The 12,638-nt window shown below is 42.2% G+C and overlaps 1 protein-coding gene across 23 annotated transcripts in view; it reads right to left on the bottom strand.

Moving 5' to 3' along the window:
• Positions 1 to 536: 536 nt before the first annotated feature.
• Positions 537 to 12,638, bottom strand: part of LOC124042060 (kinesin-like protein KIF1A) — a 52,102-nt gene continuing 40,000 nt past the window's right edge. For 22 of the 23 annotated variants that reach the window (XM_046360347.1, XM_046360353.1, XM_046360351.1 and 19 more), the window contains 11 exons: positions 12,433 to 12,547; positions 12,159 to 12,292; positions 11,965 to 12,026; positions 10,360 to 10,505; positions 9,881 to 10,069; positions 9,618 to 9,689; positions 8,315 to 8,421; positions 6,554 to 6,676; positions 5,549 to 5,741; positions 5,132 to 5,250; positions 537 to 4,922 (listed from right to left, as the gene is read on the bottom strand). In XM_046360347.1, coding sequence (XP_046216303.1) covers positions 4,883 to 4,922; positions 5,132 to 5,250; positions 5,549 to 5,741; positions 6,554 to 6,676; positions 8,315 to 8,421; positions 9,618 to 9,689; positions 9,881 to 10,069; positions 10,360 to 10,505; positions 11,965 to 12,026; positions 12,159 to 12,292; positions 12,433 to 12,547 — 1,300 coding nt within the window. In that variant the 3' untranslated portion in view covers positions 537 to 4,882. The remainder of the gene's footprint in view (positions 4,923 to 5,131; positions 5,251 to 5,548; positions 5,742 to 6,553; positions 6,677 to 8,314; positions 8,422 to 9,617; positions 9,690 to 9,880; positions 10,070 to 10,359; positions 10,506 to 11,964; positions 12,027 to 12,158; positions 12,293 to 12,432; positions 12,548 to 12,638) is intronic. The other variant, XM_046360356.1, reaches the window with a different exon arrangement.

The following is a 12,638-nucleotide window of genomic DNA, read 5'->3' as shown; positions in this document are numbered from 1 at the left end:
AGAGTGCCCCATGGTGGCAGTGGGGCTAAGGTATGAGCAGGCATAAGCTACGGACAACAAACACAATTGCATTTTATCAATGGCAATTTGAATGCACAAAATTACCATGCCGAGATCCTGAGGCCCATTGTGATGATAATTTTTTTAAAGGTATCTGCGGCTAACAGATGCATATCTGTACTCCCAGTCATGTGAAATCTATAGATTCGGGCCTAGTGAATTTATTTAAATTGACTGACTTCCTCAAATGAACTGTAACTCAGTAAAATCAATTAAATTGTTGCATGTTGTGTTTATATTTTTGTTCAGTATATTTCATTAGTTGAATTAGATGTGTTAGTGCTGGGCTGGAGCAAAAACCTGCACACCATGCACAGTAGGGGCCCCAGGAACAGGTCTGAACAACACTACATTAGAGACCCTTTTTACACATTTCAAACCAGCACGTCCTTGCATCCTTGTATAAGGTAGGATCTGTGACTTTTAGATTATTAGAGATGCCAGACAACAAAATCCAGACAAAGGACACCAGCAAATGTTGCATAAGTTCCACATTTATTTCACTTTATTCTGACAAATTGTTTACGTGTCCACAAACATTAGAAGACACTAGAACTCCAACACTCAAAAGATAACGTGAGCACTGAGATGACATCACAGGCCAGTTATTATGGAACAGGGGTTACATCTGTGCGATCGGACCCACCACAGCCAATCAGGTTCATTATTGACAAGACAAGAGCCAATCAAATGACAAGTTCAATGCAGAGTCATTTAGGCGGGCGTTTAGTATACGGGGCTGTTTCTATACAAAGCTGCACTGAGGGGGATAGGGCGTCATTAGCAAGCAGTGAGGGAAAGAGAGAGCAGGGTGAAGAAGAGGCAGGTCCACATGCTTGGATCCGGGAAATGTAATGCTACATAAAAAAAGCTGTCAAAGCAGTAACAGAATCCATCTGTATTTGTATATATAGCCGGCTCACGGAACTTCAAATGCATCGTTTTAACTTCTTCCTTGAGGATGGAACTTCAAATATCCTTGCTGTAAGAAGAACCCTAGTTTTAAGAAGTATCCTAGTTTTAAGGAGGATCTTAGTTTAAAGAAATACCCTGGTTTTAAGAAGTATCCTAGTTTTAAGAAGTATCCTAGTTTTAAGAAGTAGAGTTAAGAGTTAGTAGACGCTAAACGCTAAAGCGACAATAGTACAGTTTCAAACAAAACAACGTCTCCTTCTTTTGAGGGATAATATTGTAACCCCCAAACAATCTTATGCATTCTGTAAATGTTTAATATGATAAATGATGATGTGATAAGTACAATAAATTATACTTGGATGACAATTCAATAGCCCTAATATTCCTTACTCACGTAAACCACCTCCAAATAGAAACAAGAATTCATAAATAAACCTTTCTTTTCTTCCATTGGTCGAGCAGGCAAAATAGTGGCATACCAGTGTACCAATGACCACAACCGGGCAGGTAGCCTAGTAGTTAAGAGCGTTGGGCCAGTACCCAAAAGATTGCTGGTTTAAATCCCCGAGCCAACAAGGTGAGAAAAAAAACATCTATAGATGTGACCTGGAGCAAGGCACTTAACCTTAATTGCTCATGTAAGTCGCTCAGGAAACGAGTGTCTGCTAAATGACTAAAATGTAAAAAATAAAAATAAAAAACAGATCCACAATATGAAACCCAGAGATAGGTTGTAAATGTAATTAGTTCATAGTATTTATCTTGTGATAGGTTGTATTTAAGTTTCAGCATTCTAGAAACAGAAAACAAAGAATCGTGTGATTTTCCACTGAAACCAATCAACGCTCAATTATTGCACTGCAGTATATACGCAATATATTCCTTGTAGGAAGGATATAAGAAGATATGTTCATAATTGAGGATATAAGCGCTTATTAATATTATTTGAGGAACATCATGTGTGAGTATGCCATGTCTTGCATGTTGCTCCCTTGCTGTGGCTATCTGAGCATGCTCTGTAGGTTGGCAGGCCTGAGGCATGCATAAAAACCTAACATTGTGTGTTAGATGGGAGAATTGTGTTTGACCAAAAACACGAACCTCGCCATACAAACCAGGAACAACCGTAGGACATGATCCAATTGGCTGTCTGGCCATGGCTGGTCTGCTGCACTCACACATGATGTTGCTGTAAACACAAAACTACCGCTTGGTTTTCAATAAAGCAAAAGGACGTACAAAAGCATAGAACACTCAGACGATGAGACGACCGGCAACTTCCGTTTGAAATTGTCCATCTCCTACGGCTGCTAGACCAAGATGGCACTGAATAGTCACTTTGCTTCAGTCGGCAGTGCCACCTTGATTCACTTTGGACTACTCTCGTTTCAGATAGCAGTTTGTGGTCATCTGGGTGTGAAAGAATGGTCACGGCGACAGTAAACCCCAGCCAAAGTCCCCAGGATGTGCGACTTCATAACATCTACAGGTTCAAACTGTATAGGTTTCTGACACAAGCATCAGGCTGTAAAACAGCTATACAAAAGCAAAGCAGAAGAGGTTAGATGCTACTTTACACAAGAAGCTACTGTAGCCTATAGACTGTACACATATTAGTTCAAATGGATAGATTCACATGGACACACGGCATCAATATTAGGTTCATAGCATCAGAGTAAATAAAAGCTTGCTTCAATACATGTAACATTGAGCTGATGTGGTGGACGTCAACGATACTAAAGTGTGGATTTGATGAAAAACAGGAAAGAGAGAGAGCAAAGTGGAGAAAGGGAGGCACTACCTGGTGCATAGCGATGCGCTTTCAGACCACTTGACTGGTGGAAAAAAGGTTGAAAACATCCCACTAACTTATCAATAGAGTATAATCACAGGGTTCTTTTAAATGATTCAATGTACTGCAAACCACCACCATAGAAGGCAAATTAACCCACCACCATAGAACACAAAGTAACCCACCACCATAGAAGGCAAAGTAACCCACCACCATAGAAGGCAAAGTAACCCACCACCATAGAAGGCAAAGTAACCCACCACCATAGAAGGCAAAGTAACCCACCACCATAGAAGGCAAAGTAACCCACCACCATAGAAGGCAAAGTAACCCACCACCATAGAAGGCAAAGTAACCCACCACCATAGAACACAAAGTAACCCACCACCATAGAAGGCAAAGTAACCCACCACCATAGAACACAAAGTAACCCACCACCATAGAAGGCAAAGTAACCCACCACCATAGAACACAAAGTAACCCACCACCATAGATCGCAATAAACATCCTCTTGCTGGAGAGGAGCCATTCTTAGTGTATCCACGTGGAATATTTAACTTATAAACAGACATTCAGGGCCAATAGCAGAATCGTAGATATTACATTAATATCTCACTAAAACCTAGGAGCCATTTTTTCAAGTCTACATGACAGAGGATATCTTCACTATTTTAAATAGATTGGACTGCTTTGGTTAAAAACAACTGAGTGAATGGGACAGACATCAACTCAAGAGAATATAATGCAACAATAAAGTGCCATGCGACAAAACTGGTCAGTGATCCCACACAAATAAATTAAACTGGTCAGTGATCCCACACAAATAAATTAAACTGGTCAGTGATCCCACACAAATAAATTAAACTGGTCAGTGATCCCACACAAATACATTAAACTGGTCAGTGATCCCACACAAATACATTAAACTGGTCAGTGATCCCACACAAATAAATTAAACTGGTCAGTGATCCCACACAAATAAATTAAACTGGTCAGTGATCCCACACAAATACATTAAACTGGTCAGTGATCCCATACAAATAAATTTAACTGGTCAGTGATATATAAATTAAAACTAAAATAGCAAATAAATAGTATATATACACAAAGAATATGTAAACGGTCAAGGACACATTGCTCTCCAGTGTGAGTCAGGCAGGTGGCGTATTATATTGCCTAATGCTCTACAAACATGTTACTATGAAATGTCAACACAGTGAACTCGCCATTCTCCAAGCATTGAAGGCAAAGAGTCATCCTATTGCCCTATCATATCCCCATTACCCTAATCTGTCCATTACATTATCCAACTATTACAGTACCCCACTTCTATCCCACTGTATACTGTCTAAAACCTGCATATATCACGTTCATCCTATACTGTCTAAAACCTTGGATACAAAACAGATGCAATGACAACGCGTACCAGTTTGTGACTGGCAGCCATTTCAACATGAGGTAAATGTGGATATGCTGTTTTAACATGAGAACACACACACAGAAACAGATATCTCTTATGAGAGGACTAGAAAAGGGAATATACCATGTCACCATTAATATTTTTCTTATCAGTCTACAGTGTTTATAAGAAATACATGAGTGGTTTTGATCTTGGGTATAATGTACAGTCAGAGTGGGGCGGTAGTAAGTAGCAGGCCATTGGAACTGATAACAACTTGGACTAAGACTTATACACTATAACGTTTCTCTTTGTTTGGATAAACCCAATGGGGACTGTTAGCATGTTAGATAACGGTAAAGGTTACGTGCACATGACAATGGGGCGTGTCACAACCAGGCACAATACAGCCAGCAGGGGTAAGCCCCACTACACAGGGTCAGGTTGTTAGTTAAGTCTTACATGGGTATTAAGGGTGTTTGATGGGTAGTTTAAACTGTGCATGTACCAGGTAACCAGGAAGAGGCTTCAAATAGGGCATCAGCTGGGATGGTTTTAAGTGCAGTTTGGGGAAGTATCAGCGACAGGATGGAGCACTGTTAGGACAGGGAGAGCTGTTTAGATGAGCTGTATACAGGAGAGGGTCAGTGGAGCTTTGAGATTGTGTTTTTGTTTTATTTTTTCTCCCCCCCCCCTCCCGTGTGTGTTCCTCTTGCTCACATCCTTGGTCCTGACTTTCTTCTGGAGAGCTTAGACCTTTGGGAGGGAGGGAAAAGAGGGGAGGGTTAATGTTTGACTGAAAATGATCGGGGGGAGACAGTGAATTTGAATTATAAATTAGCTTGAACAAGTGTTTACGAGGGGATTTAAGTAACCTGGTATTACACAAAAAATAACATTTTGAGGAGGGGTTTTCATTGATGAACACGAGGTAACAATGTTGAGGCAGAGAGGGGTTACTATACCTGATAGTTCCGGCGAGCAGGGGGTTAAAAGCATACAGCCAGTCGTGCATCTCCTTGTCATTACTGGCCTGGAGGAGTATTCCACGATGCTCGGTGCACACTGCAAATGTGTTTGGAGTCTAAAAGCAGAAATGATTTAGATCACTAAAAGGATCTGGTAAATTAATTACAATTGGACAGATACAGGAAATCAATGGTATAAAACATATATTTATTATCCATTTATTAAAAATATACTTGTCTATAAACAAAAAATATATCCAAGAAGTACATTCCAACAAACATATTAGTGGTATACTGTATTTTTGGTATATCCATTGTATATTTGTAATATATGAGTGATTTATTTGTAAAATGTATATGGTATATTTTTGATATATTTCTGAAATATTTGGAAGAAGTTTCTGTCAGTCCTACCCGGAGCAGAGTCTGCTTGTCCTCGCTGTATTCCACCTGGGCAGAGGAGAGGTTGATGACAGCGCGCTCCACATTGTCCCTCTCATTGCGGTACAGGTAGACGTAGGGCCGGCGTACCACCACGTAGCGCTTCACCCAGCCACTGGTGTGGGGCTCCAGGAAGTGCAGGTAGCCTTTCTTCGACACGATGGGGCTGCAGCCCAGGGGAGATAGAAGGACAGTTACATTTCACTTATATATGAAGTAAAAATCATATTTTCTTATTTATTGTTGATTTAGTAGAAATACAGCCCATCCGAATAACTTAAGTATTGCGCATATATTTTTTCATCTTTATAGTGATTCCAAACAATGAATCTAGCAGAGATATATCATGTGTCTGCTGCCATGTGGCTGCTGCCAACACACTGTCATTGACACTGACCTAACTCCAGCCACTTTAATAATGGGAATTGATGAGAAATTATGTAAATATATCACTAGCCACTTTAAACAATGCTACCTTATATAATGTTACTTACCCTACATTATTCATCTCATATGCATACGTATATACTGTACTCTACATCATCGACTGCATCCTTATGTAATACATGTATCACTAGCCACTTTAACTATGCCACTTTGTTTACTTTGTCTACATACTCATCTCATATGTATATACTGTACTCGATACCATCTATTGTATGCTGCTCTGTACCATCACTCATTCATATATCCTTATGTACATATTCTTTATCCCCTTACACTGTGTATAAGACAGTAGTTTTGGAATTGTTAGTTAGATTACTTGTTGGTTATCACTGCATTGTCGGAACTAGAAGCACAAGCATTTCGCTACACTCGCATTAACATCTGCTAACCATGTGTATGTGACAAATAAAATTTGATTTGATTTAATTTGCCCCAATATCAAACTGTAGGACTCGTCTGACCTCTATGGAATCCTGTACAGCAGTCTAGTCCTAGCTGAAATCGCTAAGCCCCAGAGTGGTCTGGTCTCACCTGACGCGGATCTCCTGGATGTCAGGGACAAAAGTGCAGCCTCTACCCGGGATCCTCTTCCTATCTACAGGGCTGAAGGGGTCCAGGTCTGGGGTTGAAGCTCCAGAGCTGGGCTCAATGTGTCTGCAGACCAGAGATAATGTTCCATCAATGTTCTCTCAACTTTCTTAAAACATTCTCTGTGCTTTCTCAATGTTCTATCAATGCCCTTTTAACAAAGCTCTTTCTACAAATCGAATGAATTCATTTGCATATACAGAGCATTCGGAAAGTATTCAGACCCCTTGACTGTTTCCTCATTTCTTTACATTACCGACTCATTCTAAAATTGATTAAATCATTTTCCCCCTCATCAATCTACACACAATACCCCATAATGACAATGCAAAAACAGATTTTTAGAACTTTTGCACATGTATTAAAAAAAATGAAATTTCACATTTACATAATTATTCAGGCCCTTTACTCAGTACTTTGTTGAAGCCCCTTTGGCAGCGATTACAGCCTCGAGTACTCTTGGGTATGACGCTACAACTTCGGGAGTATTTCGGGAGTTTCTCCCATTCTTCTCTGCAGGTCCTCTCATGCTCTGTGGGGAGTTTTTTTCAGGTCTCTCTAGAGATGTTAGATCGGGTTCAAGTCCGGGCTCTGGCTGGGCCACTCAAGGACAGTCAGAGACTTGTCCCGAAACCACTCCTGCGTTGTCTTAGATGTGTGCTTAGGGTTGTTGTTCTGTTGGAAGGTGAACCTTCGCCCAAGCCTGAGGTCCTGAGCGCTCTGGAGCAGGTTTTCATCAAGGATCTCTCTGCACTTTGCTCTGTTCATCTTGCCCTCGATACTGACTCGTCTCCCAGTCCCTGCCACTGAAAAACATCCCCAGAGCATGATGCTGCTACCACCATGCTTCACCGTAGGGATGGTGCCAGGTTTCCTCCAGATGTGACGCTTGGCAATCAGGCCAAAGAGTTCAAACTTGGTTTCATCAGACCAGAGAATCTTGTTTCTCATGGTCTGAGAGTCCTTTAGGTGCCTTTTGGCAAACACCAAGCGGGATTTCATGTGTCTTTTACTGAGGAGTGGCTTCTATCTGGCCACTCTACCATAAAGGCCTGATTGGTGGAGTGCTGCAGAGATGGTTGTCCTTCTGGAAGTTTCTCCCATCTCCACAGAGGAACTCTGGAGCTCTGTCTGAGGCCCTTCTCCCCCGATTGCTCAGTGTGGCCGGGCAGCCAGCTCTAGAAGAGTCTTGGTGGTTCCAAACTTCTTCCATTTAAGAATGAAGGAGGCCACTGTGTTCTTGGGGACCTTCAATGCTGCATACATTTTTTTGTGCCCTTTCCCAGATCTGTGCCTGGAAACAATCCTGTCTCGAAGCTCATGGCTTGGTTTTTGCTCTGACATGCATTGTCGACTGTGGGAACTTATAGACAATCTTATATAGATGATCGATGGAGCTCAATTTTGAGTCTCATAGCAAATGGTGTGAATACTTATGTAAATAAGATATTTATGTTTCTTATTTTTTATAATTATTTCTAAAAAAAAGTTTTCATGTTGTCGTTATGGGGGTGTGGGTGTGTGTGTAGATTGTGTAGATTGATAAGGAAAAACATTTATTTAATCAATTTTAGAATAAGGCTGTAACATAACAGAATGTGTAAAAAGTCAAAGGGTCTGAATACTTTCCGTATACTACTTGTCAACAGCAGGTCTGGGGTGAATAAAATGGGAGTGAGGGGTGACAGTTGAAAGGACACATACCTGATGTCATAATGTCCCTCCACCAAGGAGGGGCAAGTAGAGGACGGCGTTAGCGTGCTCAGACCAGAAGAGGACGGTGACATCAGCGACGCTGACATCTCAGACAGCTGAAACACGAACACACAAGCATACACAGATAATCACACACACACACACACATACAAACAAACATGAACATATACATACACAAACACGCACATACAATGACACCATTATACATTCATCAACAGTTCCCATGTATTGCATTTGGAGGGTCGGCAAGGTCTATGACAGAATCTGATACTCATAAAGTCATCCGATGAGGTCATGAGAGGACATGTGTTTCAGCCCCAGGCTTTGGTAACACATGTAGAGACAACATGCTGTAGTAGGGACAGAGAAGCCTGACATTCTCTGAGACGGGGGTGGGAGGAGAGGGGGGGTGGAGGAGAGGGGGCTAGGGGTGAGAATGAGAACATTTGTAGGTTGGGTGAAGGATTCCATAGAACAGAAGTAAATGGAAAAGATGGGACCTCAGGGGGATGAGGTTGACGAGTGATGATGAGCAACTGAATATTCATTCATTCATTAAGAGAAGTGAATAAGGTAGTTATTTTGTTTTAATGTTAAGTTCTTCATTCGAATGTATTTCCTTGTTAGAATTCAGTTTTTTGTTAGAGTTTAGTTCATTGTTTAACAAATAAACAAATGATTAGAAAGGCTGTGTGTGTTAACTAGACAGGGGATCAGGAGAGAAAGGATGTAGATGACAGATGTCTTGGGTGGGATCAGTGAGAATCGGCTGGAATCTATAGGGGGCACTTTTGAGGGGGTTAAAGGGGCTGGGGGCTGGGTTCTGTAAGCGGGTTATAGGGGGGTTAACAGGCCTGGGGGCTGGGTTCTGTAAGTGGGTTATAGAGGGGGTTAACAGGCCTGGGGGCTGGGTTATGTAAATGGGTTATAGAGGGGGTTAACAGGCCTGGGGGGGCTGGGTTCTGTAAGTGGGTTATAGAGGGGGTTAACAGGCCTGGGGGGGGCTGGGTTATGTAAATGGGTTATAGAGGGGGTTAACAGGCCTGGGGGCTGGGTTCTGTAAGTGGGTTATAGAGGGGGTTAACAGGCCTGGGGGCTGGGTTCTGTAAGTGGGTTATAGAGGGGGTTAACAGGCCTGGGGGCTGGGTTCTGTAAATGTGTTATAGAGGGGGTTAACAGGCCTGGGGGCTGGGTTCTGTAAGTGGGTTATAGAGGGGGTTAACAGGCCTGGGGGCTGGGTTCTGTAAGTGGGTTATAGAGGGGGTTAACAGGCCTGGGGGCTGGGGCTCACCTTGCTCTCACTGGCACTGCTGCTCACCTGGCTGTACTCCCTGTTGAAGGTGTGCATGAGCAACCGCAGACACTGAGACCGCAGGAGGAGGAGAGGGGGAGAAGAGGAGAGGAGGAGCAGAAAATGTATTATTATTACTAATAATCACAACCATTAAAAGTCCAAAAAGAGAGAGAACCAGAAAGTGTTCTGGCAAGCAAGCGTTGTATTAGGAGCTCCAAGGTAGGCCTGGTTCCTAATAGAAGCAAGGGACTTGTAGTCACCTTGGCAGCCAGCTCCCTTTGCCTCTGGCTGGGGCTTTCCAGGGCGGGACTGCCCCCGGGGCTGTAGCTGAGGATGGGGCTCTTAGCAAAGTCGCTGATGTCGCCACTCTTGCAGAGCGCGTCCTGCCCCGCGGCCAGGGTGGCCTCTAGTTTCTCCCGCAGCAGCAGGTAGTGCCTGGTCTTCTCTACCTGTAGTGACACACACAGAGAAACTGCTGAGTCTCTGGCACAAAATGGCCACTGTCCATTATCCAGGTGAGTGACTCATTGGTGAGTAGTACCCCCACACAATACTATTTTGAAAACAGCTACTGTTTATGAATGTCAACATAATTGATTACTTGTTATTCAGACCACATTTCATTGGCAAAATATTGTTTGTTTATTTCATTCATTCATTGACTAACTATCACACTTGACTCCACCCCTCTGAATTCCGGCCCACCCACCCTACAGACCCTACCAATCCAAGGCCTCACCTCCTGCAGCAGGCTGAGTTTCTCCAGCTCCCACTGGTGGTCCAGGATGAGGCTGTCGCTACGGGGCCTCCACCCAGCCAGGTTCTCCTCTCCACGGACGTACGCCACTGAGGTGTCCAAGACGCGCCTGCGCCGCCGCTGCATGCCTGAGGGTAAAAAGACAGCCATGTCAAATATAAAAACAGAACTATGTTTATATACTGTCTGTATACTGCCTATATATACTGTCTATATACTGTCTATATACTGCCTATATACTTTCTGTGTACTGCCTATATATACTGCCTATACACTGCCTATATACTGTCTATATAGTCTGTGTACTGCCTATATACTGTATATATACTGCCTATATGTACTGCCTATATACTGCCTATATATACTGCCTATATACTGTCTATATACTGACTCTATACGGATATACTGTCTATATACAGATATACTGTCTATATACAGATATACTTTCTATATACTGCCTATATACTGCCTATATACAGATATACTGTCTATATACTGCCTATATACTGTCTGTATACTGCCTATATACAGATATACTGTCTATATACAGATATACTGTCTATATACAGATATACTTTCTATATACTGTCTATATACTGCCTATATACAGATATACTGTATATATACTGCCTATAATACTGTCTGTATACTGCCTATATACTGCCTATATACTGTATATATACTGCCTATATACTTTCTGTGTACTGCCTATATACTGCCTATATACTGTCTGTATACTGCCTATATACTGTCTATATATTGCCTATATACTGCTCATATACTGACTATATACTGCCTATATATACACTGCCTATATACTGTCTATATACTGCCTATATACTGTATATATAGTCTGTGTACTGCCTATATATACTGCCTATATACTGTATATATACTGATATACTTTCTATATACTGCCTATATACAGATATACTTTCTATATACTGTCTATATACAGATATACTGTCTATATACTGCCTATATACAGATATACTGTCTATATACTGCCTATATACAGATATACTTTCTATATACTGTCTATATACTGCCTATATACAGATATACTTTCTATATACTGTCTATATACTGCCTATATACAGATATACTTTCTATATACTGTCTATATACAGATATACTTTCTATATACTGTCTATATACTGCCAGAACACACTGGGGATGTGGGTTGCAGCTCAATCCAGATTTATCTCCAGACAGATGGAACTGTTAAATTGACAGTTACACAAGTTGGATGAAATGCAGCCCAGATACTTGTGAATAATTAAGCAATAAGGCACTAGGGGGTGTGGTATATGGCCAATATACCACGGCTAAGGGCTGTTCCTGGGAACGACGCAACGCGGAGTGCATGGATACAACCCGTAGCCATGGTATATTGGTCATAATACCACAAATCTCTGAGGTGCCTTATTGCTATTATAAACTGGTTACCAACGTAATTAGAGCAGTAAAAAAAAGACATGTTTTGTCATACCCGTGGTATACGGTCTGATATACCACGGCTGTCAACCAATCAGCATTCAGTGCCCGAACCACCCAGTTTATAATTCTGCCATTCCTTTACTCTACCTGGACTTCCGGCATCAGCGACATGGCAGAGACTGACTTCATACACTCCAGTGACACGGTTACTGAGGAAGAGAAGAGAGAACAGAGTTAGTACTGTCAGATTCCACAGAGAGGGCTTGAGGTGGGGCCTACCCGCATAGAGATATATAACCTAGAATAATATGGTCCAATTCTATTTCTACGGGCCTAGCTACCTCTCTGAGGGCCTTAGGCAGCCGGTGCTGAAAAGGTTTCTAATGGAGCGAGAGGCAGGGAGCTTGGCGTCACGGGAGTAGAACACCATACAGAAGTCTTTGGTGATCACCGTCGGCTGGGTGCAGTTCTCCATCTGAAAGGAATGGACCAGAACCAGCATTAAACTCACATCACTTTACATTGTAGTGTACAGGCTAACTCACCACTTCCCCCCATCAATATAGAGAGCAAACATGGGTGATGTTTCTGGGTTGCAGCGAAGGAAATGTTTACCTCTAGGTAGGCTGAGAGGGTGATGTAGATCTTCTCTCCATAGGGAGTGACGCGGTTCAGAAGGAGGGAGTTGTGCATGGAGCTGTCCCATGCTGCCTCAAACCGGTAAAACGTCCTGTAGGTAAACACAAGGGAAAAAGTTAGTGTTTTTTTGTGTTTTGCACAGGAGGCTGGTGGTACCTTAATTGGGGAGGACAGGCACGTGG

This window comes from Oncorhynchus gorbuscha, linkage group LG08 (assembly GCF_021184085.1).
Source record: "Oncorhynchus gorbuscha isolate QuinsamMale2020 ecotype Even-year linkage group LG08, OgorEven_v1.0, whole genome shotgun sequence".
In the NCBI taxonomy this organism is placed as follows: Eukaryota; Metazoa; Chordata; class Actinopteri; order Salmoniformes; family Salmonidae; genus Oncorhynchus; species Oncorhynchus gorbuscha.
Note: the sequence above shows the minus strand (reverse complement) of the source record. Positions and strands in the feature narration are given on the sequence as shown.